Source organism: Prinia subflava, chromosome 17 (assembly GCF_021018805.1).
Source record: "Prinia subflava isolate CZ2003 ecotype Zambia chromosome 17, Cam_Psub_1.2, whole genome shotgun sequence".
In the NCBI taxonomy this organism is placed as follows: domain Eukaryota; kingdom Metazoa; phylum Chordata; class Aves; order Passeriformes; family Cisticolidae; genus Prinia; species Prinia subflava.
The window spans coordinates 6334010-6360765 of NC_086263.1; the positions used below are offsets into that span (position 1 = coordinate 6334010).

General features: G+C 42.2%; 2 protein-coding genes across 7 annotated transcripts in view; one reads left to right on the forward strand and one right to left on the reverse strand.

Moving 5' to 3' along the window:
* Positions 1-1841: 1841 nt before the first annotated feature.
* DEXI (Dexi homolog) lies at positions 1842-9981 on the reverse strand. Its single transcript, XM_063414846.1, has 2 exons — positions 9319-9981; positions 1842-2492 (listed from the first exon to the last, which is right to left on the reverse strand). Exon 1 carries the CDS (start codon positions 9841-9843, stop codon positions 9562-9564), a length of 282 nt encoding a protein of 93 aa, XP_063270916.1. The 5' UTR covers positions 9844-9981; the 3' UTR covers positions 1842-2492; positions 9319-9561.
* Positions 9982-11212: 1231 nt separating this feature from the next.
* CLEC16A (C-type lectin domain containing 16A) overlaps positions 11213-26756 on the forward strand; it is a 60037-nt gene continuing 44493 nt past the window's right edge. For 4 of the 6 annotated variants that reach the window (XM_063414845.1, XM_063414844.1, XM_063414841.1 and 1 more), the window contains exons 1-9: positions 11214-11423; positions 17013-17141; positions 17801-17934; positions 18694-18842; positions 19483-19588; positions 21434-21557; positions 22436-22610; positions 23561-23614; positions 25996-26109. In XM_063414845.1, coding sequence (XP_063270915.1) covers positions 11344-11423; positions 17013-17141; positions 17801-17934; positions 18694-18842; positions 19483-19588; positions 21434-21557; positions 22436-22610; positions 23561-23614; positions 25996-26109 — 1065 coding nt within the window. In that variant the 5' untranslated portion in view covers positions 11214-11343. Of the gene's footprint in view, positions 11424-17012; positions 17142-17800; positions 17935-18693; positions 18843-19482; positions 19589-21433; positions 21558-22435; positions 22611-23560; positions 23615-25995; positions 26110-26756 lie in introns of all 6 variants that reach the window. The other 2 variants (XM_063414843.1, XM_063414839.1) reach the window with 2 other exon arrangements.

The following is a 26756-nucleotide window of genomic DNA, read 5'->3' on the forward strand; positions in this document are numbered from 1 at the left end:
TACCTTGTAGTACTCAGTGAAAATTATTTTTATTTTTCTCTTGGAAACATTATGAAACCACTCAGCAACTGCTGGCTTCTGCCACAGTGACAGGCTTGGGGCTTTGCAGGTTAATGGAAGCACTGTGTGTGAGGGAGACAGGATGGTCCTGCTGGCACTGAGCAGTTCAGTGGGCTGGAAATGGAGAAGTAATTCTTTCTTAACAGGAACAAGTTCTTGCAATGCCAACTGGCAGACTGTAAGTTCAGGATCAGGAGACACAAATGTGCTGACTGAGGCCACCTGCTAATAAAAGCAAAAATGGGTTTTCATCCTTTCTAAATCTTTGCAGTTAAAAGTTCTAAAATTAATCCATGTTCAAAGTCTGGATATTCTTATGGCACCAAGCTCCTCCAAAATGCTTTTGTCAAATAGTGCCCTGTGTACAGAAACTGAATTCACTGGCTAATTCTCAGCCCTAAGAAGCTGTTGAGATCAAATCTCGGTTCTAAAAAAAATCTTTTAGGATGCGAAAAATGCTGCTCTCTTTATGTCCATCTCTTTTTGTTGTCAAAGAAGCCTTGCTAAAACACCAAGGATTGTGTTATCATGGTAGTCAGAGTCTGTAACACTCTCCTCATCCTTTAAATGCATGAAGCTGAGCTGTTCTGAGAAATCAGAAATCTTGATCTAAGATTCAGAATCTCCAAAGTGACCGACTCAGGGAAATTTGTATTGTTTTATTGTGCATTGTGTGGCACAAACCCAGTGCAAAGACTATTACAAACTTCTAGGTACTGCAGTAAGAACCAATAGTGACAAACTGAACCATGTTCTTAAAAAGGCACATGTGGGACCCTGAAAAACTAGTGAGACCATCTCTGTGAACACTGAATTAATAATTACAGAGGCAGCAGCAACGCCCCCTGCAGCAGCAAAACTCAGCCTTATCTATGTTAGTAGCAAATGAACACAAGCTTGACAAGTTTTTAAACTTGGTTATTCTTTCTATAGGTACCTAAATGGGAACTTGTCTTCCCTACATGTATCTTTATGTGTTAGAATATTGTGCCCTAAGTGACTTCATTCCTGAATTGTTGTCCAGGGATTGTGTGGAACAAAACACTTGTCAGTGTTTAAAGGTCCTGAACTGCACCTGATGAAACCTATCTTGGAGAAACACTACTTGGTTCAGTGTCAGTGCTTCCCCTCTCACAGGAGCAGCTGAAAACTGCATTTGGAGCACAGAATTTTGGGAACTGGGAGCTAATTTCTGCTGCCTAGGAGCTAAAATGTGCTATTTGAATGCAACACCCTGGGAGTATCAGGATACACAAGTTTGTCATTGTTTCGCGGGGGATCTGAACCATCACCCTTCTTGTTCCCTCCCACTGGCTGAAAAGAGACTCCTGACACCATCTGCCTGCAGCGGGGAGCCCACGCTGGGAGCAGATGGCACACACAGACTGCAGAGGACACACATCATGCAGAGTGTCAGCAGAATTGTTTTCAATTCTGCTTCATCCAAAATGTTCTGATACATCAACTCAGTTTAAAAATTGCACGGTTACAAAAGTCAGACTTTTCTAAAAAGCGTGATGACAATAAAACAAAAACAATCCAATGCCTGTCCTAATAACATGTGGGTTACCCCCCTTGCCTCCTCCCCGTGCCTGATGTTTCAGTTCAGGTCTGATTTTTTAAGTAGCTGTTCATGAGAAGGATTTCCTACCTGCTGGCCATCTCGGCAATCTGGAACTGCTTGAAGGTACCTGCAGGAAAACTGGAACTTCCTTGAAAGCATATTTCAATTATTTTCTTTTCAAACTGAAGAAGAACAACTCCAACACGACTGCTTAATATTTCATGGAAAAGGTCAGTCTTTATTGTATTGCTTTCACATCTGTACATAGGAACGTGAGCTTAAACAATCTGCAAAGTATCCTGTGTTAAATAATGAATCCACCTGACTTATATAAAATTCACTCCCTGATCTATTTCAAAACTCTCATTTTAAATAAAATATCTTACTAGCACAGTTCTAGCCATAATACTCCCTGAACAGAACCTCCTTCAGTCACTCTTGCATATTTTCCCCTGAGAAAGCACTGCCTTTGAACTACTGGCTGGTAGAATTTTCAACGTGTGATTGTAAAACTGGCTTAAGCTATATGGAGTGTGTCCATTTGGGTGACATGGTATTCATTCAAAAGTTTATCAAACCTGGGTAACATCTTGATTTTCTGTTTTAATAGAACATAGTTTATCTTACTTTTTCATATAGTTCATCCCCAAATTACCTATGGAAGCCCAGGACGGTGCATGAATCACTGCAGAAAGTGCACACACAAGAGGCAAAGACCACGAAGAGAAGTCACGACTGACAAGGTCTGAGGACAACTCTTCTTCTTGTTCTCTTGTCCTTATTTTCATCTCTACATTTCAGAGTATAGTTTCTTTCCAGGACTTGATCCATTAGCCTGGTCATAATCCATTTCAGGTGTTTAATGAATCTGTTTAAAAGAAAACACATAAATACAGAGTAACCCTCCGTACCTAAAATGAACAGAAAAGTCACTGAGTATGTGACATACAGCACCACGTTGTTGACTTATTAGAAAAAAAAATAAAAATCAACCCCTTTTGTGACTATGGGTAATAATTCTTTGAGAAGTAAAGACCTGCACAACCTTTCAGAGAAATCAATGTCACAGTTTCTGTTAATGTCAGAGCACACCAGTCCTTGGGAATTTAACAGAGCCATGAAGATACCAGTGTGAGGGGTTGGAGAGAAAGCTGTGAACCACAGTGCATCACACCAGTTACTAGGGGATGTTCCCAAGAGTAAAAACAGCTGTGACATACAGTGGGATAAGCTATTTCATCCAGATTTGATATCATTAGACCTACTAATTAAAACTGATGTTTGAACTGGCTGCATTATCTTGACTAGATACCATTCATTAGAGAGTTTTTATTTTTTGGATCATCATGTTAATTAAGGATTGCCTATATTAAACGTAGTCTCTGATTTTGGTCACTTTCTCTTCTACTTTGGAGTCGCATTGTTCCAACTATTTTGGATCCCCTGGTAAGTAGTTACAGAGCTAAACAACATTTTGGGGTAACTTCTTGGTCTTACTGCACAGAATAAGTTAGTGTTATATTGCTTTATCCCAGTTTATCGAATTTGCCTAGACTGAGTCAAAGTATCCCACTGCCATTAGGAGGTGAATTTGCAATCATCAAGGCTGAAGAGATTCCTTTAAGTAGAACCAGAGCTGTGGATTATGAAGGTGCTGGGCACTAATGACAGTATTCACTTAGCCTTGTGATTTTACAGATGACTAATTAGTAAAGTTAGACTGGTGCAGCTCTGAGAGGAGATGACTGGGGCTGAGTGTGTGCTGAGGAGGAGCTGAGGTACAGCAGACCACGAGCAGGTCCCTGCAGCTCAGGACATTTCTGTGTGGAGTGCAGCAAGTCTGAATGGACAGCTCCTCCCTCCTTCCCCTTGCTGGGTCTGAAGGAAGAATGAAATCACACGTTCTGCATGAGCTTGGACAGACACCAGTGTCATTAACAGAGGCATTACAGGAAGCCAAAAGCAAACAGGTTGACACAGGACTGGGGGAAAGGCTCTTTTATGGACTGAAAGCAGATTAAAAGATTGGAAGCAGAGAATAAAGCTTGGTAGGCAAGAACTCAGTAGCAGAGTATACCAGGGATCAATTTTTATTCATCACCATTACTGACTCAGAGAAGAGGATGAATAGAGAAATCTTCAAGACTGCAGAAAACAAGCTTTCAAGTATTCAGAACATGTCCTGATAGGAAGGAAATCCAGAAGGATTTCATAACACAGAGTGGGCAAAGGGTGTTTGGTTTGGAAAACATTTGCTAAAGGGCTGGGCAGCAATGTGCCTTCTAACATCCTGCATTGTGGATTTGGGGAAGCACAGAGAGCAGCCTGCAGATTTTGGTCAGGGACATGAGCACTCCCAGAGGTGGAACACAGGGCTGTGAGATCGTGCTCTGACTCATCACAACACCTCCCATGTTCCTGTGCCACTTACTGCAGATACTAGGTCAGAAACAAGAAGCACTTTCGTGTCCAGTGAGGCATTTCTGTCAAATGTCTGTCAGCTACAGTCCCTGCTAACAGAACACACCTGCTCAAATGCCTTTCTCTTAAAATGAGGACATGAAAAGGGGGAATAACAGCTCTACCAGGTTACTCATTTCATGTTTATCTGATTGTTTTCCAAGTGGAACTAAAAACTTATCTCCAGGAGACGGTTCAGTGCAGTTGTTAATATTCTGCACCGTAGATCAGATTCTAGGCTGACTTAAAAATAGCACAGCAAAATGTATTGGGCCTCCAAAGCAAAGTGTAAAGCTGTCTAATGGTAGTTCTAAACACTGCTGCAGGGCTGCTAGTCCAAGACTGTAATTTGTTGTGGCAGATATTAAATGGGGTGTAAATTATACAGTTTGCCAGGATATTCAGTCTTGCCTTTCTGATTTTTCAGATTAGAAATCTGTCCCTCAAATTTCATGAGAACCTATTTTTTTAATAGAAAACTCCAAAAATTTCAGAAAGCTGGAAAATGAAGAGGTAGAAATATTTTAAAATATGTTTTAAATCTCAGAACTGGAACTTTCAAGAGCCTAGTGTTACATAGCTGCAAGCACTGAACAGTATGGCTGTAGTATGACTAGCAGGAATAGCTCAATCACGCTATCTTTGTTAATTCTACCTTTGAAATTACTGCTCCTCACAATGCAGGCTGGAGCAAAGGACACATGGTGTGACTGTTTCACAACCTGACACTGACTGCTGGTGCTTCCTCACTTTCTGCAGCAGCGTTTCAGCTCTTGTGGCCTATTTGGGCTCTACTGCTTGAGCAACCTTGGCTCTTTCTTTCCGACCCTGCAAAGAGTATTTAGCTTTAAGTCTGTGAACTGACCTGGAGCTTCCCCAGCAATCCATCACTCAGTGCACATCATCATTTTCCACTATACCGTTATTTCCCATATATGGCTCCTATTTGTCTTTGCCCTTTTTATTACATATATGAGACACATGCTTGTGTCTTCAGAGAGCATCACTCAAACTATTCAGCTATTTTTTCTTTCCAAATCTGTAGCCAAAGTAATAAAATTCAACTGTGAAAAGAAAGACAGTCTGACAGTTTCCCTGAACGACTGGAAACATTTAGCAACTTGTGCATATGTAATCCTTTGGGATAGTGGTACTCCTTATAAACCAGGATCATTGTGAGGAGACAAATGCAGAGTTAGAGACTAAATGTCTCTAAACACATTATTCTTTTCTTCTATTTTAGGATTGATAGTTATTTGCTGAACGATGGTGTCACTTTGTCCCTCCTCCAGAGGAAACAAATATGAAGAATTAAATTGGATTCGTTTCTTAATTCCTTTGACAGCTTAAAAGTGGTAATTGGCTATTGCCACCTATTGAAGCAAGTTTATTACAGAAAGCTTGATTTTTATAGGAAAGAACCACAGACTTTAAAAAAATTATTCTTTACAGTTATTTGTGGCTGAGGCTTTTAACACATGCAATGCTCAGCCTAAACTATGTCTATCAAAAATTTAATGGTTCTCTAATTTCTGTGCCTCATTTTAATTCACATTATTAACAGCACCATTTGGAAAGCTTTTTGAAAAATCTGCTTACTCTCTTGACATTATATAAATAAATGCATTTGGTAGAAAATCACTTAGAACTGTCCATGGTTGTGGTTTATGAGTCTGTATGGACAGCTGAACACGTTTTGTCTTCATTCCATCTACAATGGCATTCCTGTTAAGTACATGTTTCTTTAAAGCAGAGCTTGAGCACTGGACTTCTATTCATTTTAATAATATCTAAAAATTCAAAACACTGTTCTAAAAATCGTAGCCATTGCTCTTAGTCCTGTTGCTACTGTAATTCATAAAACAGCCACTGATCTGTATCAGGGAGTCAACAAATCATCTTGGTGAACTCGACAAAAAGGCGAAAAATAGTAAAAAAGGGCAAGGTAAATTAAGAAACAAACTGCTCTGCTCATTATTTTTAATATTTAAAGTCTGAAAAGAAAGAAGTCAGGAAGTGGATTCTGATACATTTAAATGTATCCTGACAGTGCTAGTGACATCATTCTTCTGATCTGTCCTTTGCAGGACATCTCTGCTTCAGAACAGAGGCACAGGGGGTGGCTGTCTCACGGACACTGAGCCTGCAGTTCTAATTGCCACTACATTGATGAGCTGGGGAGTTAAGCTATTTTTTTTCTGATTCAGAATTTAGATGCTGGCATTCATTGGAAGTGCTGAGTCACAGGTTTTTGAGTGCTGGATTCTGCTCACTGAAGCTATTCATCATAATTCATCCTATGAAAAAATACAGGTAAATCATGTACTGCAAGATTACATAAATTCAGTCTTTCTTATTCAGTTTTCATTATTGATTACCTTTGCCCGTTTTCCTTCTGATAGGAGAACTTTCTGATGAGTCACATCTGATTGTATGAAAGTATGAGAACAGTCATATGACCTTATTCCAGGGGGCTTCAAATATAGCAAATAGCCTGGCACACTCACACAAAAGCAGTAGATGACACAAACTAGCTCAATTCTGTTCAGTTTATACAGATGAATTTCTTCATTTGAATAGGCCAGGAAACATTTTTCAGCTGCTTACTTATCTGTCTGCCTTTAATCTCTGCCACCAATTATGCTCAGAAGCTTGGACATCATTTTGCTTCTGTTGAGTTTATTCAAGTGAGGGGTTTGCTGCCAGAGAGCACAGAGCTGTTCTGATCCACGTTTTATTTTTACATCTAAATTAGCCTTTCCACACGCTGCAGAGCAGCCTCCTGGGATTTGCCCCCTCTGTTTTCCTGTCACACGTCGCTCAGCCAGGGTGCGAGGCGCCGCTCTCCCAGGCACGGAGGACGCTGCAAGGTTTCAGCTCAGGCTAATCATAGCGCTTTGGTTGTTCTCAGAAATCACTGGTGAGTCACATGAAGAACACTGCTCTTTAATGCAAAGAGTAGGCCTACCTATTTTTCATCACTGCTGGCAAAACAGAGCCATTCCTCCTGCAGTGTCTTGTGAATCCTCAGCACTTCTGCGTGCAAGGGAGCAGGGCAGGTGGGAAACCTTCCCCCGCCAGAAAAGCAGGGGTTAGCACTCACACAAACTCGGGTCACTGCAGGCAAGGCACCACAAGAATTTAAATCTGCCCTTTCAGGGCCTTACTGCTGCTCCCAAAGCAGAAAACACAGCTCCAAATTAGGGCCCTCTTCTGCCTGCTTTGCTACCACGGAACTGGTGAGGAGGAATGGCACAGAACAGTGAGGAAACCTGTAACCAGGATATGAACTCACATCCCTGTCATGGTGATAACGCTGGGTCTTTGCCTGGTAGCTAAATAATTATGCAATTTGTGGCCTGGTTGCTAAGTCTGTGAGTGTAATTAAATATATAAATAGATGAAGTACAGTAAATTTTTTGCTGCCTAAGAATTGATCTAACTTTTGGGATTTGTGATTTGATTCTCAGTGAAAACCACCATCTACCATGACAGCTTCCAAATGAAACCTCAAGGCTGGAGCTGGTACCTGTGCAGAGCTCCATTAGCTCTTGGTGGGTACAGACTGAGCCTTAATTCTGAGCTTTGAGAAAACCTCTGCGTTTTGATTTCTGCCTATGGAGGGTTTTATAGTTATACTACCAAGTTTCCAGAGCTGCTTATCTTATTAATACAAAGGAAAATTTTAAGAAACCCATTAATCTACACTGAACAGAACTGTGCTCATATCAAATTATGTATTTGTACTGTAAGAAAAACCCACTGAGGAAAATTGTGTCTGGTGCGCTCCTTAGGTCTTCCTGAAAACTAGACACAACTCATCAAGACAAATTCTAGACAGAAAAAATGTGATTTTAAACAGTATTTTTAATCCCTCTACTAAAAGGTATTGGAGCACTAAGATTTGGAGTTTGGGGAAAGGTATTTTGGGGAAGAAAATGGGTATAGATTTTAGCACCAAAGATTTTGTTTAAATTACCATTAATTTTTAGGAATTTCTTTCCTGGAATACAAAGCATGTGTATTATTTGTCCAGCTGAAAAAGAAGGCGACAACCACAAAAGTGTTTTGTTCACAGTGATGTTTTGTGAGGAGGACTGTTCTGCTCCACACTTTCTATTCTAACAGAAGTGATTCTAATCCAGTTACTTGGGATGGACCACCAAATGTTGGCATAGACACTTCCATTTGCAGTGACTATATGCAGTGAGATTTCTTCAGTAGCAACAAAATCTGTTCACTCTCTCCTTAGGCTCCCACATGCCTCTGGCCAAGCCTTGTTCAGCTGTGTTTCTGCAATGCTACTCCAACAACAAAAATGTCAAATTTTTCCTTCTAAACTGTTGACCAAAATCAGCTAATATTGCTTTACACGGAATCTGACTAGAAATATTCAGGAGATAATTTTAACCTATACGAAGGACAGAACTACAGGAAAGGTTTGTTTGGGTTTGTTAAATTAGAAGATTGCTGAAAATAGTTTGATATTAAGTGGTATTTGTATGGTGTGGTCACCAAGTTTATACTTGTAACCTTAAAACTGAATTTCCTATTTCCATCATTTCAAACAGAAAAATTAAGATACTCTGAACTGGATTTCAGATTTGCAGACAATATTTTGCTAAAAAATCTGCTGGCAGATTTGCTAACACATTTTAATTTAAACTGTGAATGTTTTCATTAACATACATTTGGCACAGAAAGTACTAGCTAGAAATAGTGATTTTTCTTCCCAAATGCATTTCAATGTTTTAAAAATGCTAAACCCTTACATTTCTAGAGTTTTAGAATCACTCAAAACTACAAAAAAAAACCTGATCAAGCAAACCCTTGTGCTACAATTAAAACGAGAAGAATGGTGAGCTGGGTAGTTTGTCATTATCCAGGAGAGTGGTTTTAAAGGGCAGCAAATTAGGATGTATTTCTGGATCGAGGAAGGTCTCTGAATTGCAATAAATATTAACCGGGATGCTCGTTTCGATTCAGGGCTGCTTTCAGCACGGGATCAGCAAAGTTGCTGCCCGGCTGTACAGACAGCCCCCAGCAGCACGGCTGCAGCGGCTCGGGGATGAGTCCCGAGGGAGAGGGACGCTGTCCCCGCCGCGCAGGGGACACGGAGCGGGGCCCGCCGGGGGCGGCTCCGGCCCTTTGCCCGCAGCGCTCGCCCGTGCCGGGAGCTGCGGCGGAGCGTGTCCCCCGCGCCGTGCCCGGCCGGACAGTAGGACATTACTTACTTCCCTTGCGAGCCCTCTGCATCTCCGCGGGCCTGCCCGGCGGCAGCGGGTCCCGGCTGCCCCTGTGGCGCCCGGCCCGGCGGGGCGGGTGTCATTTGGAAGGGAAGTGCAGGTGGAGCCGCGAGGGAGCGAGGGCTCCGCGGGGCCGCGGCGGGCCCCGAGCTGCGGCCATGCGGGCACGCCGGGCCCCTGCCCCGGGCCGGACGGCGGCACAGCTCAGTCGCTTCGGAGCGCTCTGGGCCGTCACTCCAAGTACCCGTCAAAGACATCCAGCTCGCTGTCCGTCTCGTAGAGCACGGAGCCAGGGTCGGAGAGCATCCCCAGATCCACCAGAGCCTGGTCCATATCCTCGGGCAAGAAAACGATGCCCACATTGAGGACGATGTACTCCATCAGGAAGGCATAGTACAGGATCAGCACGTTGACAAAGAACAAGCCCACGTAAAACATATAGGGCAGCACCAGCAGTGCATGGAAGGCCCAGGACTCCACCGAATCCAGACGTGCGGAGACCGCGGCGGTCATGCAGCCGTGGGGGCTGCGGGGGCAGCGGGCACCGACCCGCCCGGCCGGCGCGGGGGGGCGGGCGGCAGCGGCGGAGCTGGGAGCGGGGCAGGACTGCACGCCGCAGCCCCGGTGGCAGCGAAGGGCAGAATTCCTGAGGAGCGGGATCCGGACCCCGGGAAGAGGCGAGCCCCGCAGGGGCGCGGAGCGGCCGGCTCGGTCCCTTCAGTCCCCGGAGGAAGAGGCGCCCCGGCGGGCGGGCGGGCGGCCAGCGCGGGTTCAGCGGCGCTGCCGCAGCCCCGCCGCTGGCAGGCGGCTGATCAGCGGCATCTCCAGCCCGGCTACTGCAGTCCCGCCGCGGCTGCCTCCTCCTCCCGCCCGCAAACTTTGCGGAAGGAGCCCGCAGGCGCGCTGGGAGGTCGGCGCGGAGCACCCGCCAGCGAGTCCGGCCTGCGCGGCAGCACCGCGCTGCCGCCCGCCCCTCGCTCCCCGCCCCGCGCCTGCCCCGCCGCACGCCGCCGGTGTTTACCAGCGCCGCGCTGCTGCTGGCGCGGGGCGCCGGCCCCTCCGCGGCGTTGGCGGCGTTCGGGTCCCGCTGCGGCTGCACGGGGCTGCAGGGGGCAGGGGCGGCCTGCGCTGCGCGACCCTCGCCTGCGCGCTGCTGCCTGCCCGAGCCGTGCCGCGGGCTGCGGAGCGGGCGGCGCGGGCAGCTTCGGGCCGTGCCCTCGCCCCTGCAAGTGTTTCACGACCTCTGCTGTGACCGAGGCCCTCCTGGAGCAGCACTGCGGGCCCGGACCCGCTCGGCTGCGCTGCGGGTGTTTCTTTGCTGACCAAGGCTTTACGCATACTAAAATATAACCGAAGGCGGGATTTTAAACTCGTGCATTTTTTATACTGGCTGACAAACTCTTCAGCTTTTACATAGATTTATTTTGCTGGCTAAAGCAAAAAAAAAAAAAAATTTAAAAATCCCAAACTAGGTCGAAACAGTCAAGGGTCCCCTTCTCTTTGTTCTTCCTTAATTTTTAAGTCGATTCAAAGTCCTTACTGGAAAAACCTCAGCAAGGGAACGTCAGCAGTTGAATTCCTGACGCTGCGTCTTGCAGCACAGGATCTGACCCAACAGAACGGCTTCGTTTGGGTTACGGAAACCGAACAAGGAATGCCAGGGACCAAATTTTACCTCAAATTACAACGCATTTAGGATATACAAGTTTACTGTTGTTTTTTCCTGGTTCGGTTTCCGTTTACTCTTACGTTGTTGTTAGCGAGCCACCCCCGGCGCAGGCCCCGCCCCGCCCGCGTGAGGGCGTGGCCCCGCCCCGCGGTGCTCCCTGGGACTCGCAGTCCCCGGGGCGGGGCCGGGCCGGCGCTTTCCGGCGTGCCCTGGCTGCGCATGCGCCGTGCGCGCCGGTGCCGCCGCTGAGGCTCCGCGCCCGTCCCCGCCCGCCGCTCGCCCGCCCGCCCCGCGGGGCTATGAGGCCGTAGGGCTGCGGGCCGGAGCAGCCCTCCGCCGCCAGCATGTTCGGCCGCTCCCGCAGCTGGGTGGGCGGCGGGCACGGAAAGGCCGCCCGCAGCATCCACTCCTTGGACCACCTCAAGTGAGCGGGGGGCAGCCGCGGGCTCGGGCCGGCGGTGAGGGTGGAGGGTGGTGCGGCTGTGAGGGGCTCGGAGGGGATGGTTGCGGTCGGGGTCCGTCCGCGGAGCTGCTCGGGGCAGGTCCCCTCGGAGACGGCTGCGGGGTCGGGAGCGGAGGGGGCGGCTCGGCGGGCGACGCTCCCCGGGCGCTCGCTGCCCTGGCCGGGGCGTTTTGCCGCAGCTCTCCGGGAGGAAAGCGCCCGGGGCGATCCCCGGCGGCGGAGCCCCCGTGGTGTGGTGTCTGCCCCACGGAAACCGGCCTTTCCGGCCCAGAAGGTCTTCAGGGCAGACGCAGTTCGTCATGTAATGTCACACTCTGGGCTGCCGTACGTCTTTGTTTTGTTTTTAGTAATGCCACAGAGTCTTCGGTGGAGTAGAGTGCGAGGCGTGATAAATACAAAAATACCCCATTCCTCGTGAGGGAGAACTTTGTTTCCTGGTGGCGCCTGAGGCGGGGAGGCGGCAGGCTGGGTGTGTGGGGATGTCGGTAGGCAGCGGTGAGTCACGGCCGGGATGTGCCCCGGGCCGCAGGACGCACGGCCGCTGCAGGAGGAGCGCTGTGAGTGGAGAGCTCTAACCTGTGCTCCGGAGCCCACAGCCCTGAGTTACTGCTGGCTGCGGGAGGTGGAACAGCTTTTTCCTAGCTCTGCCACTGGAGAGTTGGAAGGGTGGCAAGGGATAAAAAATTTAATTTCTCTGTTCCATTTTAAGTGTTCCACTATTGCAAGAAAAATGAGAGCTGTCTTGATAGCTTCTTTTGGTACTGAACGAGGAAAGAAGGCCATTAAGAGACGAAGCACTTTCTAAATGAAATCACTTGTGAATATGTAGCTCATTGAGAAAAAGTGCCTGATAGTTTTCAGTCATCTTACAAGGAGGACATGAATGTTCTGACGGTAACGAGCAGGACGCCCTGCACCAGATTTGGATCTTGCACTTGCTTTATCAAGATGACTTACAGATTCCGGTCCTTGTCTCTAAACTGGAAAAACATTCAAAATGAGCAAGAATAACTGAAATGCAATGCATTTTACCAAAGACACAGAAATCAAGTCCGTGAATACAAAACTAATGAGGCAGTAGCACTGCAGAAGTAATTTTGAAAGCATTGTAGGTCAGACTAGTAATGTAGTCTGGGTTTACAGGAAAAGGGGGAAAAGTCACGCTCAGGTGTGAACGTAGGAATGTTCTGTTGAGCACACAAGGAGTAGTTACTGTGTACTACTCAACATTAGTGGAGCTTTAGCACTGTCTGGCTTTGATATTTGACTTGAAGATAGAGCAAGAATGTTGATGTGTGATGAAATTTGAAGAAATGGAATTGAAGTTTAGGAAAAAAAAAATGGCTGGTGAGAGGGAGACCTGAGGCTGACTTTCAGGCAAGAAAAATGTGTCCATATGTTCTCTTGGGGCCACAGAGAATAGAAAAATGACACCTTCCCTCATTTGTAGCAAAAGGGAATTCGGCTGTTAGTGTTGTGGGTTATGCTTGACTTGTTATCTGAGAGGTGAAGTATATAATTATCTACTAAAGTGTGAGCTTTAGTCTGTTTGCTTTATTGCATGTGATTTCTGTGATTATGAATCTGAAATGGTTGTATGTAAAGGACAGATGTGACCTTTGATCTGTTTAGGTTATGTATATTTTAGGTGTTTGTGTAGCCAGGCTGCGTGAATTTCAGCTTCTAGCTAGATGCCATCAGGAAAGGTGAAATTTAGGTCTTTTCCCAGTATTGAAGTGGGTAAAGTAACTCAAGGAAAAGGGGCAGAGAGCCTTTGTTTTGAGGTCATGAAAGAAAGTCTCAGTAAGCTCTCTTGATAAGCTATTTATCTTCTCATCCTTTCAACTCATCAAATCGCCATTTTGTGTTCCATATGAAGGAGCTGAGTACAACACACCTGCCTTGCTGTTACAGGTTAGCTCAGACTGTAAAAGGTATATTATGCTGTGTTACAGGGGTGAAATGAGCCTGGGCTGGCCTTGTGGGAACATTTTTATATTTAAACTTACATAAGGTAGAGTTTAGTCTCAATTGTAAACAACACACGTGCTTATGATACCAGCAGCATTACTGCTTTTTGTCAGTAAATGCTGGATCCTTCCCATCAGCTTTAATGCAGTTTGTTTGAGCCTTGCTTTTGAAGTGTGCTATTCAGTCTTCCTGCAAACACACCAGAGAATGGACTGGCTGAAGGAAAATTGCAAGGCTGTTTGTGTGAAGTGTTTTCATACAGCCTCTTGATCTAGTGAGAACAGTTAAAATTTAATCCAACTTCTGAAATGCAATCCAGAGAAGGATGAAACAGTGCTACTCACTGCCTGGGTGCTTCTCAGAGAACTTGATATTTCTGTGTGTTTTTGTTTCTAAGTCAGATTTTCCCCCTACTTTTCTATGGTATTTTACATAGCCCAGTCATCAAGCACATTTCCCATTGTTGCTTCTGCACTTGGTATTTTAATTGCATTGTGATTGCACAAAAGGTTCCATGCCATTAGAGTTGGGTGCTGAACATTTCCCATGCCTTGGTCAGATGCAGTGTCCATAAAGGTGTGCTTGAAGTCGTTTTTCATGGGTGATTCATTTCCTGAGGCACTGTCCCTGCTGTGCATCAGGTTTCCTCTGTGAGAACAGTATGGAATTACCTGGTTACAGGCAGAGTGAAGGAGCAAGCCTGTTATGGTCAAGTCCGGGCTTTTAAAATTTCAGTGCTTGACTTCCTAAACTTTTACCTGATTTAATGTATTTTTGTAAGTAATAAGTAGGAAAGTCATTAATATGCACTTAAAATATTCCTGAGTTACCATGTTAGTCCTTTGAGCATGGGTTCTAACCAGAATTTTGTTTGGTTTGTTAAGTTGCTGGCAACATCTCCCACTGATTTTGATAGTATTGGGTGCTTTGACACTTCCTGTATTATGTGTTTTTTTCAACTTGGTCTTCAGATATAGAGATGACAAAAGTCTCCTCTTTGATAGTTTTGTGTTTTGAAGCACAAACCTGACCCCTCTGTAATCAGCATTTAGAGACAGCCTTTAAGGATTTGTCTAAATACAAAAATACTGGGTTTGTGTGACACTTCATGTGCTCATAATATGGTATTTCAGGTATCTGTAAAGGGAAACAATTAGGTGTATGCTTTCTTGTTCATTTTCAAGCAAATAAGATAAATAAAAAATGAAATAAAAAGGAATAGCTTGAAGGTGAAGCCCAGGTTTCCTCTAAGTGCATCAGTGCCTTAGCAAATGAAGAAATTTTGCAGTAATGCTGCTACTAAGTCAATAAATTCAAAGGTAATATATTCCTGACTGTTAAATGCTTCTTGGGTTTTATGTTTGTAATGCTCTGTATTCCATAGGCTCCCAAAATGAGCTAATAGCTTGTTATTCTTCCCACTGCATCCCATACCCAAAATTCTACTGTTGGAGTAAACTTTAATCCCAAGTTTGTTTAATGTAACTTACCAAAGTGGAATACATGTTCACAGATGCAATAACTTCCACAGGACTTCAAATAAATAGGCTAAAATCTGTGAAGTAATCTAGTATTAATTACTAACTGTCTCAGGAAGTTGTTTGAATGATTGTGGAATGAACTGATCTAATTGCCATCTCTTCAGATGTTCTCTGCTCCATTAACTGCTGCATCCTCAGAGCGGGGACTGAGTTTGTGCTCTGTCTTTTGATTCACTGTCCTTATAGTGCACATCGTGCCCTAATGGGAAGGCTTTCCAGGGCTTGTGTGGTGTTTGAGAAACCCTGGGAGTTCTCGCAGATGGTCAGCCCTAAGCTCTCACATCTTCACTGGGAGCCAGTGAAGTCTCCACAGAAGGAATCTTGAGCTGTGACCCTCAGATTAGTGGAAGAGGATTGCCAGGTGCTCTCTGACTTGCTGTTAAATGGCTGTTATGGTACAGCACCTGACCAGGGAGTTGATTGTAGGTTATAGCTGAGAATCAACTTTTCCTGGAGTGGTTTCAGTGTGATCAGTGACAGTTTTAGATTTGAAAATGAGTGTTGATTTTTTGGAGGGGGGGACCACCAAGAAGGAGAGAATTTTTTTTTACTGAAGAGAAAGATTGAAAAAAGACATTTCCGCCTCCCCCTCTCCCCCCCTTCCACCTATTCCCCTTTTCCTCCTCTCTGCTGTCTGGTGATGTATATAATATGATAATGGCTTTGGTAATGTGGTGCAGGCTTTGTCACATTGCTGACTGGGGGGTGAAGGAAGGGAGCATGTGGTATATCGAGTTTGTGAAAGCTGTGAACTTCTGAGGGCTGTTTACTTCTTGTGTCCTTGAGTACTCAGCACAGCAGAATTGTTGTTTGATGGTTAAATAATACCAGGACAAGCAAGCACACAGTGTTTTACCATGACAGCACCAAGCATTTTATCAACCTCTCTGAAATAGCACCCGTTCCCTGCATGGCTTTTGAGGACAGGCTGTGTCTTGCAGCAAGTCCTGTGAAACTCTGCCCAACTCAGTGGCAGCTCAATAGTTTAAGAAGACTCCCAAAACCAAATTTGACAGATTTTAAGTAAACTAGATATGATCAAAGTTCTTGTTTGTTTCGGGGAGGTTTTTTGAATTCAGGCAAAAGGTTCTGAAAATAGGTAATATCTTGTCTTGTCTTTGTAAGTCTGATAAACATTTGGAACAGCCTCACTGGAGTGTTCAGTTAAATGGCATTTTAGTCTCTGGCTGCATGCTTACCCAATGCAGTGATTCAGTTTTTAGTGTTGATAAAATTGATGGGAATCCTGTTTTTTGAAATGTGATTTCAAGTCTGTTTTTTGGTTTAAACATCTTATTTTAAGCCATAAACCAGACACCCCAGAATTTTGTTTTAGCTATGCACTGTGTTTTTTGGAACCTTACAGAAGCTTTGCAAAACTCTATTAATGAGAATCTTAAAATTTCAACCTGAATCACTGAACAAACTTTCATGGAATCCAAAACAATACTGAAGACTACCCCAGGGTCAGGACACATGCTATTTTCACAGTAACTCCACTATCTATGGCAAGATACCACAGACCTGATGGTGAAGCTTTGCGAAGGTGAATGAATTGTCTTTGAGAGTCCCATGTTTGATATTAAACATCAGAATTGACATGAGTCTGTAAGGGGGCTCTGCAGGCAAGAGAGGGGATTGAACATCCCTGGTTAGACCTCGTGTGCCACTTTCCCATATCAGCTTACCTGATTCTTCTATTTCTATTTTTTTGCTCATCACTCGTTTGACTTCAAAATATTCCAAAGAAATTCATAGAAGAAGCACCTTGGGTCCAGCTGCAGTCTCTAGTTCAGTGTTAACATATGCATAAGCACTCATAACTCACCTGGCTGGGAGAATTTGTTTCCTATGTCACTTTGTTTAACAATTACTTTTCTCTCTGCATCAGTATTAAAGGAATTTTTAGAGTTTTAAAACTGTACAATGATTAGACTTAGTGTGCAAATATGGGTGCCTGCATTGGTACCCGCGATGAAAGACAAACATGGTGCATGTGAAAGGACAGCACATCACCTGTGCTTCTGTTCTCTTTTAGGTACATGTATCATATTTTGACTAAAAATACAACAGTAACAGATCACAACCGCAACCTGCTGGTGGAGACCATTCGTTCCATCACCGAGATCCTGATCTGGGGGGACCAGAATGACAGCTCAGTGTTTGAGTGAGTACTCCTGAGCCAGATCTCTCAGACTCTGCTTTTGTGTTTGAAGAATGCTTGGAGTGGTACAGAGTTCTGTACACCATTACTGTTAACTCCTCCAGGACTGTATTTCATGACTGTATGTAAAAAGCTATGTCCTGTAGCAGATGTGTGAACAGGTTCATATTCAAGTCATGCAGGAATTTGCTGCTTCTAAAAGGTGTTTGGGCTCCTGAGCCTCTTTCAGCTACTGCTTTTGTTTGACTCTCCATTCTTTTGCTATAAATACAAACTCTATTTTGGGGTCCGGATTTACTCAATACATTTATTAATATAACGTTGCTTCAATTTACCTAAGATACCACAAAGAAATGTCTTGTTTTAGCTGTGGTATTTAGAGCTGCCTGTTAAATTGAAAATACTAAAAATACAGTAAGTAAGACCCTAATTTCTTGGTATCCTTTTTCTGCATCATTTGAATTTATAAGCCCTCTTGTTTGGTATTTAAAGTTTTTGAAAGATACTATTTTGTTAATACAGATACAACTTCACAAAGTAATTCTTCATAAAAGCAGAGCACGCTGTTTGTCAAAGTTGCCCTGAATCATCCCTGCTCCCAGCCAAATTATGTTCCTGTTACTTACAGCGTGTGACTTAATGGCATCTTTATTTTATTTCAGCTTTTTCCTGGAGAAGAACATGTTTGTGTTCTTCCTGAACATCCTGCGTCAGAAGTCTGGTCGTTATGTGTGCGTGCAGCTGCTGCAGACTCTGAACATCCTTTTTGAGAACATCAGCCATGAAACATCCCTGTGTAAGGACACACTTCCAGACTGCTTAGGATGAAGGGATCAAGATGTGATTGGATTCCCCTTCATTCAATGAAATTTAGTCCTAGTACCCCTGCACAGAACTGTATGAATTACTAACAATCTTTTAAATTGAACACTACCAAAAATACTGTCTAAACTGACTCCACAGTACCTTTTCATGTCAATTTTCAGTGGTGCAAAAGTAGTTTTTTGGTACAACAAGGATTTAGCATGTTTCAAGAGGTTAAGTCAAATTATTTGTGATCTGAGATGTTCGCTTGCTGCCACAGGTCACATGGTGGAACTCTGATGTGTGATTTGTACTGTAACTGTTCTGGCATTATTGATGCTGGCAGTCAGCCACAGGAGGGTTCCTTCAAGATTTTTAGCAAAATATGTAGAGGATGGAGAATTAATAATTTGAAGTATTCCACAACTGTTACAAAAGTCATCAGCAAGCCTTGGAGAGTTGGGACTTTGGGAGGAAAAGAGTTAGGTGTTATTAGAACAGAATAATCTGCAGAATTTACCTGAATTGAGGAAGATGAAGTATATTCTCAGTTGTCTTGTTCTTAGGAGCAAAGACTTTGTAGGGAGCAAATCCTTTCTATTAATGCTCAAAGGCATCACTGGAGCTGTTTGGCTCAAAGCTGTGATCTTCAAGCATCAGGTTGTTGCTTTGTAGATGTATTACTTTAAGTACAACCTATACCACAGTGATTTTTTTTAGTTAACCTGTGTAAATACTTCTTTTTTTTCAGACTACCTGCTGTCTAATAACTATGTGAATTCTATCATTGTCCACAAATTTGACTTTTCTGATGAGGAGATCATGGCCTATTACATATCATTTTTGAAAACTCTTTCCCTGAAACTCAATAATCATACTGTACATTTCTTTTATAATGAGGTAAGTAAAGACAGTTGTAGTATAATGATCAGAGGACTGGAATTAGAAATTGATAAGAGTGTGGCACATACTCTGTTTAGTCTCTTGTCTCATAATGTCTTGCTTTTATTTTTATAATGGCCATACCAGTGATTGTGAATTTGTGAGAGTCTGTGCACAAGCACGGCTTTGTCCTCTTACAACTATAAAAAACAAAAAATCTGGAAGTTAGTGTTATATTGGATAATTTCAGTAGTTCTTAAGTCTAGTTCCTTGAGAATTCAACTTGTTTGTGCCTTGTTGTCTTGTGCTTTCATAAACAGGATCTTTTCTGTTGCATCACTTGGTTCTAAGAGGTTTAGTCAAAGTCCAAAGGGCAAAGTTGAAATGGGTTTTTCCTCTCTGCACTCCACTCTCTGCCAGAAGAGGGCATGAAAGCACTGAGTATGTGCACAGCTGTCCTAAGCAGCTCTGATGCTTAAAGCAGTTTATTTTAATGCAGAGCTACAAATGCAGCTGAATATGCATTGTAAAATCATTCTGATTACTTAAGTAGAAGGTAAAGATACCATGCTGATACACAGAACAGAATTTACACAGAATCCCAACCCATATTCTGTAGATGTTTAATGAATAAATATTTTCTTTTCTCTTGTTACAGCACACTAACGACTTTGCTTTGTACACTGAAGCTATTAAGTTTTTTAACCACCCCGAAAGCATGGTCAGGATTGCTGTTAGGACTATAACTTTAAATGTCTACAAAGGTATGCTTTTTATATATTAAAAAAGGCATGTGTGCAAATCTTGTTTTATTGTAATTTAATTTTCAATTATTTACTTGTGAGGGTTTTCTGTCTGTTTTATGAGATTGAAAAGCTTACCATGTTGACAAGTTTCAGATGCACATTTTGACTTTTGTGACTACCATTCCAAACCTGCAGTATGTACTTGTAAATAGTATTATTTTCTCACCAATAAAACTAGTTTAAAAGAAAACCCCAGAAGTGTTGGACTTCAGAAGTGAAAGAACTTTAGCTTCCCTTCCAAGAGAGGTCAATGTGTGACTGTATTTAAAAAGTAAACAAACAAAACCCCCAAACTAGAGCATTTTAAGAATATAAATTACCTTTTTGATGAAATTGAGCTTTCTAGTGTATGAAGCAGTAACCAAAATCACTCCCTTTTGGCTGGAAGTGCATTAAAATGGCTGTAGAACTGTTAGGTGCTGCAGTCATTCCAGTCTCAAGAGGAGCTGGACCATTCCCAGAGGTGCTCAGTGAAGACTTGGAGGCTGCAGTCTCAAACTCCTGTGTTGGCCAGGACATAAGGAAAAAACCTAAAGCTTCACTGTGAGAGTAGCTGAGCACTGCAAGGGTGTCCCAGAGAAACTGAGGCATCTGCATTGTCTGAGGTCTTCAAAAGTCAGCAGGGACCTCAGCAACCTGGCTGAACTTTGAATTTAACACGACTTTGGGAATGTCTACTCTAAACCCAATGTCCAAAAGTCACTTCCCCCTAAATTGTTCTCGGGGTGTATAACATTTTTACTAAACTGAAAATATCAGAGTGTTCTCTGTAAAAAAAAAAAAGTTGTTTATTCTGAACTTCTACCTCTGAAATCATCATGCTGTAAGGTAGTATGTACTATGCAATATCATGCAGGACTTCTTGTTCTTTAGTCCATTTTAAGTTAAATTACATGTTGAATTTATACAGTTTTCTGTCAGTTAAGAGAAGAATGGGTTTGACAGTCCTCATGGAAGTATATGAGCAGTTTGCTTTGCAAATGACTGGATAGCCTGCATAGCAAATAGGGTCTTTACAATGTTGGCTGGAACACTTTTTCTTCATGTATGTTGAGAAATGGGCACTTGATACTTGCCTTCTACTTCAAGGAGCTGTAAATGCAAATATGAGCTCACAAAAAAGAGATTATAGGCTTTGTATCCTTTTTGAGATACATTTATGCAACTAAGTATTTTTATGAAAAAAATTTACTTGTCTAGAATTTTCATTGAATGTTAAAGTGATATAATGGTTAGAGTTGAAAAAGCAGAGCTCAGATGTTCAGGTTTGATAATTTTCTGACTACCTGCTTGCATTTATTCTGCTCTAACACCTACCCTGAATGTTTTAGTTTAGATGCTTTGTGCTTTAGCATTTTAAACCCTTTTAGAGGATGTCACTATCCCAGTTCCTAATCCTGTTAACTGTTGTCTGTTTCTTTTGCCCTCCCTTCACTGATGATTCCTGTGTTCCTTAATGCAGTGTCATGTAAGTCTAACTAGCTTGACTCTCAGCATTACTGCTTTATTCTTGCGCTTCTCTCTTCTTTTTGATAAATAATATGCTAAAAGAACCTTTCTGAATTCCACTAGATTTGCTTCTTTTCAGACATCTGTAAATATATCAACATTAGGCTCATTCAAGCCAGCTAAGAACTGATGTGACATTTTTATAATTTCCATTTCATGCCTAAGATTGTGTCAGGTGTATACTCATATGGAAAACTAGCATGTAATCAAATTAAGAAGATATTTTGTTGTGTTTCTTAAAAAGCAATAGAAAATGTTGGCAACTGATTTTACTTTTTACTGATTTCTCTTCAGTGGACAACCAGCCTATGCTGCATTACATTCGAGATAAAACTGCAGTTCCTTATTTCTCCAACCTGGTCTGGTTTATTGGCAGCCACGTGATAGAACTGGATAACTGCGTGCAGACTGATGAAGAGTAAGCTTTTACAAATGCTGCCTGTTGAATGGAATGCTTTGCCCAGATGTCAGTGGTGTCCTTGTTTTGTCTGTAGTGGTCCAGTTAAGTTAGTTTCTAGATATGTTCCCTTTTAGACAGTTCAGACTTCTCAGTCTTTAAAGTTTTTTAGTGATTTTTCATGGGAACACTGCTCTGTGCCTGATCTGTGCTGATATCCCTACAAGTAAATTAGTGTTTGCAACAAGCCTTTTTTTATCTTTGTTTTGTTCTGCTAAAAATAGCAGATATCCAGAAGATACAACAGGTATTTTGTGCTTTTCAATCTTACAAACTTTGTCTTTTAAACATTCTTTTTCTATGTGTCATCTCACTAGAAGAACTTTCTGAAAAGATTCTAGGAAAAAGATTTAAACTAGAAAAATGACCTTTATAAGTGAGCTGTCAGACCTGGCAGTGTAATATTCCACTATCAACTGTAGAAATACTTTGTTGGTTCAGGTTGTTCTTGGTTTGTCTTGCCACCCCTACCTTAGAGTGGGCGTGTGTTTCTTGCTTTCCTAAAGTGAAGAGGTAGGTGTTAAATACAACACCAAATTCTTCTTTCATTTTTGGAAAAAAATGTTCTCTTTTTTGTAGTTGGCTTGTGAAAAGACAGGCAATGAAAAGCTTTGGCAAAACAGGTCTCCTGAAAACTTGGGGGAAAAACTTGATATGTGTCTCCTGAAGAAAATACAGGCAACTGTTTAACAGTTGCTTTAGTTGACTTCACAGAAACATCTGCTTTGGGCAGTCTGCCTGAGCCAGCTGATCTGTGGCAGGGATGCACATTAATTTTTTTCCTAGGTTTTTAAGACTTTCACAATTGATCACATTTTTTATTTCTGCTCTCTTTCCAGGCACAGAAATAGGGGCAAACTGAGTGACCTGGTAGCAGAACATCTTGATCATCTGCATTACCTTAATGATATCCTTATCATTAACTGTGAATTTTTAAATGATGTGCTGACAGACCACCTACTTAATAGGCTCTTTCTTCCACTCTACGTGTATTCATTAGTAAATCAAGACAAGGTAAGCTAATACCTGCAAACAGTTAATTCTCAAAGGTGCTGCTTGCTTTCAGTGTGCAAAGTGATTTGGGCAGTAGGTGTGTGATACTCCTGGTATCTCTGTGTGGTTTACATGAAACAGCTTAAGTAAGGTGGCTGTAGAGGAAACACCCTGAGACAGAATTCAAGAGCACAGCAAATCAAATTTTATTCACCAAAGAAATGCTGGTTTGGGTGACATGGTGGTTAAAAACTCACAGTAGGTGAGACCAAGAAGAACTGCAAATTTGGAACAGGGTTGAAATTTCTGCAACGTTGGGAGATGTGTGATTTCCTTTTCTGTTAAGGTAACTTGTTTTCTGGCAAAAGCAGAAAAAGCACATTTGCTGTGATGTAAAAATCTGTCCAGGTAGAAAATACACACTTTTGGGTTTGATAGTTATTTCTTCTAGTTGTTGAGAAGCTGGGTTTTAATGTGATGTAGCTGATTTGTTTTTTAAAGCATAGCCTTTAAGTTAAGTGGAAAACTGGTTTTTAGTGAAATAGAAGCTATTTTTTTAAACCTGCACAGGTTCCTGTGTTGTCTATTGTGGGTAATATTTCATGCTGTCTGAATAGTTAATTTTCAAAGCAGTCTTTAATGAACGTTAACTGAGAAAAATTTTTGAATGAATAGTAGCATAGTGAAAACCAATGTACTTCTCAGATGCTCACCTGTTTAAGTTACTGAAGTGGCCATGAGAGACAGTAATTAATTAATTGCAATTTTTTAACCAAGGAATGAGGGATATGCTTATTCACAGAGTCTCTATTTCAAATGGTTTACAAGCAGTGAATGTCAAAAAGCATGATGCTTTCTGAATATTTTGTAGCAGAATGTGGAACAACACAAGTTTTGTTTTTATTTAAAACATTAAGTCATATAAATTCTTTATATACATAAATAAGCATTTTTCATAACTTTTTCTGTAGGGTGGAGAGCGTCCGAAAATAAGTCTCCAGGTTTCTCTCTATCTTCTTTCTCAAGTAAGTATTTGTGCTGTTTCAGAACAAATTTTGCAGTAGTGTTGCGATTATAAAATAGTGTATTTTCATCATTTTGGCAAAGTCAAAAGAAAATTTGTAAAAACAAATTTTTAACCTTTCAGTTTCCATTCAGAAAAAGAAAGTAAAACATTTTTTGCAGACAAAGTAGCTTCTTATTTGAGTTAATGCCATTTTTCTGAGAATCCCCTTGCACAGTAGGTAACCTTTAGGGCATTTCATGTTCATAACTGCATACACACCCCTAACAAATAAAGAATAATAGTCCTGCAACGTGCTGGGACAGAACTTGGTACAATGGTGAAATTTACCTGGATGCTGTGTTGCATTTTGAATCTGCTTAAGCAGATTAAATTTAACTGCTTAAAAATTTCAGGTTTGAATTTTTGTCTTTGAAAACTCAAACCCCAAAACCACCACCACCAAAATCTCACTTTCTCACAATATGAATTTCATTATGCCTATGGCTTAAATCTGTAATTAAGTACTTATTTCTTACTCGTTTCAGTTCCACCTCCTTTTCATTCTTTGAACTTATTTTCAAGTTAGGAATTTTACAGTAGATTTTTTTGGATTGTAGAGAAAATTCATGTATTCTCTGTGGCCTTCACTGCATTGCTATGAGACTGGTTTTCTTAAATTACATTATCTGAAAATAGTTTTGACTTGTGTTCATACAATACTTCTTTGTACTTCTTGGTCTTTCAACTTAGAATTTTTGAATACTTATTTTATTATGATCTGGCCCATAATTTCATCTTTTTGCCAGAAGTATCAGGTTGGGATTTTTTTCCTAGGGAAATATAATTTGTTGTTCCTTAATTTAAACCTAAAAAAATGTGGTGTTGTGAGGGTTATTTACCACAGATAAAACAGTGGGAGCAGCAGCTTGCTGTAACCAAAGGGATCTGCATCATACAGGTGTACAAGGTGACCTCTTTTAAAATCTTTGTTTTCAGTGGAATTATTGACAAGGTATCACTTCAGGATTTGTATCTGTGCTCTTCATTCTCTTTAAAGAAGAAAATGGAAGTAGTCATAAAGAACTGAGAACAAATTTTGTGTATCAGAATGGGATGTGATGTAGAAAATGAAGCTACTGTTCCTGTGACTGGCAGAAAAACATCTTTTCCCACCCCTTTTACCCTGGAGTTTGTCTGTGGGGGGGTGGGATCTGCCAAACCTTGCTGTTTCTGTTCCTGACACCAGCACATGCTCTAGGTGCTACTCTTATATTAGAGACAAGTGCTTGAGAGACTCATTCTAGCACCTGCAAATGCACTGCTGGGACTTCTCAGCCACTGCTACAGAGGGAACACGTGCTGTTCTTGCACCAGAACAGGCCTGTGGACACTCAGGCAATGCTTGCTGAATTGGCAGAAGCTCGAGTGATTTGGAGGTTGTTCAAAGCACTTCTGAAGTGTGTTGTGACTTTAAACTTTTATATAGGTCACCACTACATGCTAATAATCACTTCCCTTTTTGGAGGTCTGGAATGCTTCTGACTTGAATCAGAAAACCTGTGGAGAACATTTAGCTAAATATTGTCAAAGCAGTGATTACATTTCATGACTTAGAAAATATTGGGGAATTTGACAGCTAGAATCACTGATAAGGGACTCAGCCTTGATATTCCTCAGAAGAGAATGGATATTAGCTGACAGAAGGCTGTTGCAGCTGCCGCTGAGCTGGTTCTGTCCAGGAGCCTGCTGTTTGCTGGCCCAGACTTGTAAGCCTTGGCTCAAACCAGAGTGCTCAGTGTAAACAGAGAACTCAGGTAAAGCACCAAAGCACTTGTGGTCAAAGGCTTCAATGCTCCAGGCATTATGGTCCTTACTCTGTGTTCTGTAGCCACTGTGTAACTGGCACTGATTTGCTGCAATTTCAGAGCCAGAAAAGCTGCTTGTGATCCAGCTCAGCCTAGTGCATAGCCTTTAGTCATGAATCAGTGCACAGAACTTTCTGGAGCCTGGCCAGTTGTTGGCACACAGGAAGGTCTGGGGATGCTGTGCACCATAATCAGTTTGTTGTTTCTAAAAAAAAATAAATTTCTGGTCCCTGCTAGAATATCACACAACTTTCCTCTCAGAGGTGTTGAAGAGAGAGAATTTACACTTCTCGGAAGGGGGAAAGAATATGGAGAATTAGTAAAACTAGGTTGCTTCAAAAGTAGAGAAAGGTCAGATACCTGTGTCTCCTGTGTTTTAAAGTAGATTTAATGAGCTCTCAATGTTACCAGTTGTATTTATATGTAAACTAGAGATAGCACTTAGCAAGGTCAAAAGTATGTTCAGTAGGGAAATTGTGAAACTATGTATTCCGTAAATATGTCTGATATTTTTTTTCTGCTCTTCTTTCAACAGGTTTTTCTCATTATACATTATGCTCCCTTGGTGAACTCCTTGGCTGAGGTTATACTCAATGGGGACCTCTCAGTGTTTTCTTCTAAGGTTGAGCAAGATGTACAGAAAAATTCAGTAAGTGGCTAACTGTCTCTGCTTTTATGTTTTTAAGACAAAGAAAATACTTGAAAAATAAAATCAGGTATCTGGAAACTGGTAAACCAAGGTGTTTATGGTTAGGAGAGGAGAGCAGAAGGAGACTTCATCTTTTGTTGTTGAATCATCATTTTGATGGGACACTTCTGCAATCCAGTCTTCTGTGTTCAGTCTTTGTCTTTCACTATCTTCGGTAGTGAAACAAAAATTGTTTAGCACAGCTTTCCTGTGAAATTTCCTTGTGCAACTTGTAGTAGAAATGAGAGACTTAAAAAAATACCTGGCTAAAGTTTTACATCTGAATATTCCCAGTGTTTTAGCAGTAGAACTGATAATCTCTGAAAGTTGTGCATTGGTGAGCATGTGAGAAGAGAGACCAGCCACAGAGCCAGGGGAGCCTGTCACTCTGTCACTGCTTTTTTACCTTCGTGTTTAGCCCTGGGTAGATGTTGCTAGATGCTGATACTGTTGTTATGGGTTTTCTAGGTGTCATTTATGATAATTTCCCTTTTGTTGTGGCTTTCACAGTTTGTGTAATACTTACTTGTTGCCTTTTAAAGGCCTGTTTTGGGGGTGGTACAGGTAGGGGGGCATGACCTTACTGTAAGAGGCCTCTGACTGTAGTT